The sequence below is a fragment of the Limulus polyphemus genome, unplaced genomic scaffold, assembly GCF_000517525.1.
Source record: "Limulus polyphemus unplaced genomic scaffold, Limulus_polyphemus-2.1.2 Scaffold6554, whole genome shotgun sequence".
In the NCBI taxonomy this organism is placed as follows: domain Eukaryota; kingdom Metazoa; phylum Arthropoda; class Merostomata; order Xiphosura; family Limulidae; genus Limulus; species Limulus polyphemus.
In genome coordinates this window covers 7504-14666 of record NW_013672164.1, presented here as the reverse complement: position 1 = coordinate 14666, position 7163 = coordinate 7504, and the positions used below count along the sequence as shown (strand labels likewise).

Below are 7163 nucleotides of genomic sequence, written 5' to 3'. Positions count from 1 at the left end.
CCGTCACATTATAACGCCCCCACGGCTGAAAGGGCGAGCATGTTTGGTGGGATGCGGATTCAGATTGTGAGTCGAGCGCCTTATCCACCTGGCCATGCCGGGCACCCTTAAAATATTACGTCATGTTTGGTACGTTTTGAGAAGTGATTTTTTTTTTCCAAAGGACTAAAACCGTACTGTAATTTGTGATTTCTACAACTCAGTTGTGATGCATATATACTTACATATTTTAAAATGATTTAATATTATATTTATTTTTAATTAGTCTCTTGTCCTATATACTGGTATCAGATATGTAGCATTAAAATATCACATTCTGAAATGAAAACATTAATTTTATTTCGCTAAAAAACGATTTAATGTGACAGGTTACATGGTTAAAAAAAATATTATAATTCCTTACAAAATTTTGGCCAAATCATGTGATCTGACAAACATGTCGTTGTAGTTGAAAGATAAAAATTATTGCTACAACAGAAAACGCCATTCTGGTAGCTTAACGGTAAGACTGAGGAATTACAACTCTGAAATTCGAGCTTCGATACTCGCGACGAGCAGAACACAGATGGTCCATTGTGTAGTTTTGCACTTAACAATAAACAAACAAAACTGAGAGACTAGAGGGCAAGTGCTTCAAGTGGTGTTTGTACAATCAAGGAAACGGGGTTGATATTAGTTCAATGTAAATATGAATTGGTTTTTCATAACTACAGTTTAATTATAAGACATATAAACGTACTCTTTTTTTGGAAAATAAATATGTTACGATAAATACAAAATCTATCATGGGTGATTAGCTCTATTAAATGTAAATTTTTATTGAAAACCTACTTTTACAACCATAAAACAAATTATATGAATAATGTAAGAAACTTATTAGTAAAATATTAAATTAAATTAATCCATTAGCATTTATTTCTCCTTTCTTGCATTGAATTATTCTCTTTATTTTACAATTACTATTTTCTGTAATTACTGTAAAAGTTTATATAAGAAAACAAAAAATTACTTTATTAAATATGTTTCGGTGCATATCTCATAATATCGGACGACTATACTATTTACATTTGTGCTTACTTTTGTTTCATTCTAATGATAATATTTTCATTAAAAGTAAGTAATTATATTATTTATTTTACATATTTTATTATGTAATAGCTTATTTGCTATAGAATGTAATATTATATTTTTACACTAATTTTATTTTATTTGAATTTATACGTCTATCTCCATCTATAAATAAAGCCACATTCGTGAAGGGTCAGGCATCTTCTGGCTTTGAATATGAAAATGTGTTTGTTGTGTTGGAGTGCCGCATCCTACATTTAATATTGCACGGGCATTTGACCAGTATAAACTAAAACGTTTGTTTGGACTTTGATCGTGTAACTCATATTTATGAAAATATTTCATTAATTATTACAATTTTTGAATTATTTTGGAATATATTTTGTGCTGTCACTATCATAATTTTGTTCCCCTATGTGTGACACTGATTGTTAGTGTTATTTGGACCTAATCAAATTTCTAATAACACTGGCAACAATAAAGAAATGCGAACTATTACCTAACTATTACTAACCCGAAGTCAGTCGTTAGTTTAAGTTAGTGCAAGTTATAAATCTTTTAATTTATTTTATCATATAAATTACAGTGTTGGCTAGCCTAAACATTGTACTACTACTAGTAATAGTTACATTTACAGTGTTCGGTGATTTTTTGTATTATTGTGGAAAGCATCACTAAAATTCCACAATAATTTTACTTATTTTTTGTTTGTTTTTAAACAAAATTATAAATAAATAGCAAGCAGAAATACAAAGTCATGAAACAGATAAGCAGCTAACGAACTTGTTTTTATTATTTTTATAAGTGGTAAATGAAAGAAATAATGGCAACCTAATGATGCAGAGGGAAGAAATAGACACCTTGCAAGCAATTTACTCCAGAGATGGGGAGTTTAAGATCTTATTCCAAGGTTTGTATTGTAATGATTTAGACCATGCAAGCAAAAAAAAGTTTCAGCATTTGCACATTGAATTATGAAAATTTGACATAGAAATACTTGTACGGGTGATCTAAGAGAAAACATTATCATGACGTCACGGGTAGCCTAAGAAGTAGTGAGATGGCAGCTTTGATATTTGGACAAGTGCGCACTATATGTAGTAAATGATAATTTTTCTGTTGGATGATCTTGTCTTTGAGAATATATACTATAGGAGATCTCGTACTGTTGGACTGTGAAGTATAGTTAAATGTTTAAGGAAAGACCTCATGATCTTGATTATAAGACTATATAATGATTAAGTTATAAAACAACAGAATAACTTTCATTATTTCACATATTCTTCATTTAAGTAAAGCACCTGATTATTGATAACTTCATTAAATAAATGAAAAAAGTCACCTTTGTTAACAAAAATCCCAAACCAGCTTCAGAAACCCTGATTTATTACAGCTTGTAATTTATGTTTAATAAAATAGTGTATGGAAGATTTTTACTTTTTTTTATAGTGTAAGTTTACTATAATTTTTTTTTATATGGGGTGATAGAGAATATGATTTACTGTGTAAATTATTAAAGAAATATTAAACATTTTGTGGTATAAAATGAAAACAAAGTTTGCTACTTGCATCCATTACATCAAATTGATTTAAAAAGTTTTATAAAGTAATATCATTAATAGCCTGTAAATCTAAATTTAGGTATAAGAACTACTTATTGCATTTCTTAACTTTACCTTTTTATTAGTTTTGTCTCTGTTAATATGGGGCCAGCATGGCCAGGTGGTTAGGGCGCTCGACTCGCAATCTGAGGGTCGCGGGTTTGAATCCCCATTCCCACCAAACATGCTCGCCCCTTTCAGCCATGGAGGCATTATAATGTGATGGTCAATCCCACTATTCGTTAGTAAAAGAGTAGCCCAAGAGTTGGCGGTGGGTGGTGATGACTAGCTGCCTTCCCTCTAGTCTTACACTGCTAAATTAGGGACGGCTAGCACAGATAGCCCTTGTGTAGCTTTGTGCAAAAATCAAAACAAACAAACTGTTAATATGTTTCTTCAATAACATGAAATGAAGACTTAATTTCGAGAACGTATAGCATGATATTGTTAAGACTTTTACGAGCATGGACTGTATTGTTCTGAATGTACAAGAAATGGTTCTAATAGTATGAATGGCTTCTGTAATTCTAGGTGAGAAGACTTCTGTGGTATCTTTGAAAATCAACTTGAACTCGGACAATGTCCAGAAACACTCCGGTAACAAATGTGAAAAAAGCTTCACTATTACATTAGAACTTTCAGAAGGATATCCAGATGTTGTTCCTGATATATCTGTGGATTGTGACCTCTTCATAACAAGACATGCACAGACAAGATTATTGACTGACATTAAAAGCTATGCTCTAACCCTTCTTGGTTCACCTATGGTAATGGATCTTGTTCTGTGGCTCCAAGAGAATGGACTTCATTATGTTTTAGAAAAACAGGGTGCTGTTGTAACTTCATCCCAAGAATCTAGTAATGAAACACTTCTGATGTACATTTAAAATTTGTTACTATTACAGCACGCATTAGGATGAAATGTGTCATAAGCTTTCAGTTTCTGTACTAGATAGAGCCTTTATACATTAGGATATCATTCATCAACCCAGGTTAGGATTCTTAAACCATGATGAATGTTTAATGTTTTTCAAACAAGACCTAAAACTCCAGTGCTTTCAAATAGTTCACTGTTCTTCTTCCTGAATAAGAATGGTGAAGTATTCGAAAGCCCTCGAGTTTTGGGTCTTGTTTATATCTTTTTATTTTTCAAATAAGACACATTTTGATATATGCAATTTAATATTTAATATACAGTATAAGCAGTGACTGATGTTTTCATTCGTTGGTAACATGATATGAATGTTATCACGCCTCTTCTGCTCTTAGCTCACTGTGATAGCTTAGTCAGAAATGTTCTGCAATTCTTCTCCAAGTCTAGAACTTACTGTAAGCCTAGTGCCAACCATTTCACTCGAAAGCTTATAGTAAATGCTTTAAAGCTATGAGCGTTTCTTAAATATGTGATCCTATGTGCTAACTTCTTAATCAGAATGTTTAATGGTAGTAATCAGTTGTATTCATGAGTGACTTAAGTGTTTTTCTTAAAATTTTGTAAAGTTACTGCCTCCTTACAGAAGATGAATACCAGTATCATACAATTTCAGAATGGACGTCTTTGCTTCTTCTGGATCACATGAGATCTAAAACCAAGTATGTGAAGAAACTAAAGTCTTGGGCTGGTGAACTCGGTTTGTTAAGTACAATTATCTTCTTCAGAAGGTGGATTTTTTTACTACTACAAGGGAAACAGAAACTTGTTAAGGTGTGTGTGTGTGTGTGTGTGCAATTAATCCATTGTTTTTGTGGAGAAACTTAACATATATTGTGTACATATTTTGTAAACGTAACTATGTGACTAGATACACAGGTAACGCAATGCAGTTTCCGTAATTTTATAATAGTTATTGAGAAAAGTAAGAAACATAAAATGTGTGTATGAATCAACTTTTGTTTGTTTTTTTTTGCCTTTGGAGATTATGGCTAAACTTTTTGTAATATATTATGTTCCTAATTAATAAATGAAGAATAAAAAATTTAACATGTGACTGATTTTGGAAGATTATTAAATTAGCCATGCTGTGGTGAGTTTAAACATTTTTGTTTTTCCTATTTTAAATATGTTAAGTACATTTTTAGCATATTGAGAAGATGGGATAGTACTAGTGTAATAATCTCTGTATTTGTGTATGGTTTCTTACATCTAATACTTTCTATATCTTACAAAAGGAGTTCGTGACACGTCAGAGAACAGTGTGTGTTGACGTTGATTCAGCTGGACGGACTTGTAAGGAACGAATGTTGACTGTACTGTATGAAGGAGAAATTGAGCACTTAACAAGGTATGTATGTTCACTTGGCATCTGTACTAATAACAGACACACAAATACAATATGAAACATAAAATATTTTCTTTATTTGACAGTATCTTCTGTTGAAAATTCTGATAGCAATTAACTCAGTTAGACAATGTAGTTGATTACCTACAATGGATTTACATTTAGTTAAGTCTCTTTGTGATGAAGTGTGTTAAATTAATCCTAATATTTCCAGAAAACTATGTAGCTAATAATCAAGTTTTAAACAATTTAATAGCTCGAGCATTAACAGAATCAAGGATCTTAATTTATAATATTCTTTTACAAATCAGAAATTTCTTGTTCTTTCTAAATGATTTTGTACTTGTTAAAATAATGTTATAATTCCAATGCACCTTAATGAATTTATCTGATATTTTGACAATACAGTTTCTGGAAAAAAAAACTTTTGTATTATGCTGTACAACACAACCGTTAGTTTTCTGTTAATCCTGAAACTGGTAGTTTTCTGTTAATACTGAAATATATATATATATATATATCAACACAACCGGTAGTTTTGTGTTAATCCTGAAATATATATATATATGTATATCAACACACCCAGTAATTTTCTGTTAATACTAAAATATATATACATGTATATCAACACACCCAGTAATTTTCTGTTAATACTAAAATATATATATATGTATATCAACACACCCGGTAGTTTTGTGTTAATCCTGAAATATATATGTATATCAACATAACCGGTAGTTTTGTGTTAATCCTGAAATATATATGTATATCAACACAACCGGTAGTTTTCTGTTAATCCTGAAATATGTATATCAACACAATCGGTAGTTTTATGTTAATCCTGAAATATATATATATGTATATCAACACAACTGGTAATTTTCTGTTAATACTAAAATATATATATGTATATCAACACAACCGGTAGTTTTGTGTTAATCCTGAAATATATATGTATATCAACACAACCGGTAGTTTTGTGTTAATCCTGAAATATATATATGAGGGAAATATTTATCAGAATGATTTATAAGTTGAATATTTCTTCTTTCCTTCTCAGTGTAAAAGAGTTTGTAGTGCATGAAAGTGATGAAGAAAATGACTTGAAGAAACTATTTGAGGAACTTAATGTCATCTCACTGTTTAACAGTATAATAAAACCTATTATTAATAAGTAGAGTTTGTTTCACCGAGAAATTTCCTTATGTACATGTAATTAGAAATTAAAAACTGGGACTGTTTTAAACAGTTCTGTTTGAACTTATTTATTAGAATGCAAACATTCTACAATACAAAAAAGTATATGTAATCCATGGTTTTATAAATTTCTCTTACATTTAACTGTGAAGTATCATAACTATCAAATGTATTTTGCTTCTAAAAAAAACATAATTACATAACCAATAGAGATTTTGTTTCAATCAAACAGAAAGGTCTTATGTTTTATTAATGAATGTGATACATAGAACTATAATAAAAGCATACAGGTCACATGACCCACTAAAAAGTTATAAATATTTTAGCATTGTCTTGTAATTCACTCCTGAGGATGACATTGCAACTTCGAAACATGTAGTGTCGTCAACTTTTTTTGAAGGCCATAGATAGGCCTAAATAAAATGTTTTTAATTGTGTACCAGTTTAACGTTGAATATTATTTATGATTTTAACTTTATACACAAGTGCCAAAAAACAATGATAAATATTATGCTCTTCTTTCAACATTGTGTCAGTCGTAATTAAAATAGTGTTAACATGTTCAAACACAAAAAAATTCACGTAGGAATACTAATCATATTTGTGTGCAAAACAAAACTTGATAACTCTCCTGTGATTAAGAATTAGTTAAAATAACGTTATAAGTGACGAAATAAACTGAACTGTTTTGGGTCCATTACTCCTCCTGTTTTATTTCTGTGAAGTTAAGTTTAATGGAGACACAACAAATTTTACAAATGATTCGGTATTGATATATATATAATGGAAAAATTATTATCGTTGTTAGTATTTTAACGAAAATAAAAAGTCACTTTATATTTCATTTCCAGAAAGAAGGTAAACGAACATTTATTTCGTAAATTTTGCTAAAACTTTGCACATTTTGAAACCATTCCTGTCAAAAAATTATCACTATTGTAGGTCAGAAAAAACTTCCACGATATTCCTGTTTTAGAAAAAAATCCAGACGTTAATAGTTTCAAGATATGGTATCCTT

At 30.2% G+C, this 7163-nt stretch overlaps 1 protein-coding gene across 1 annotated transcript; it reads left to right on the top strand.

Annotated features, from left to right (window-relative positions):
• Positions 1–1079: 1079 nt before the first annotated feature.
• Positions 1080–6584, top strand: LOC106473846 (RWD domain-containing protein 3-like). Its single transcript, XM_022402231.1, has 6 exons — positions 1080–1113; positions 1874–1978; positions 3201–3527; positions 4187–4374; positions 4839–4951; positions 6009–6584. Coding segments are annotated over exons 1-6 (852 nt in total). The 5' UTR covers positions 1080–1112; the 3' UTR covers positions 6127–6584.
• The last annotated feature ends 579 nt before the right edge of the window (positions 6585–7163 follow it).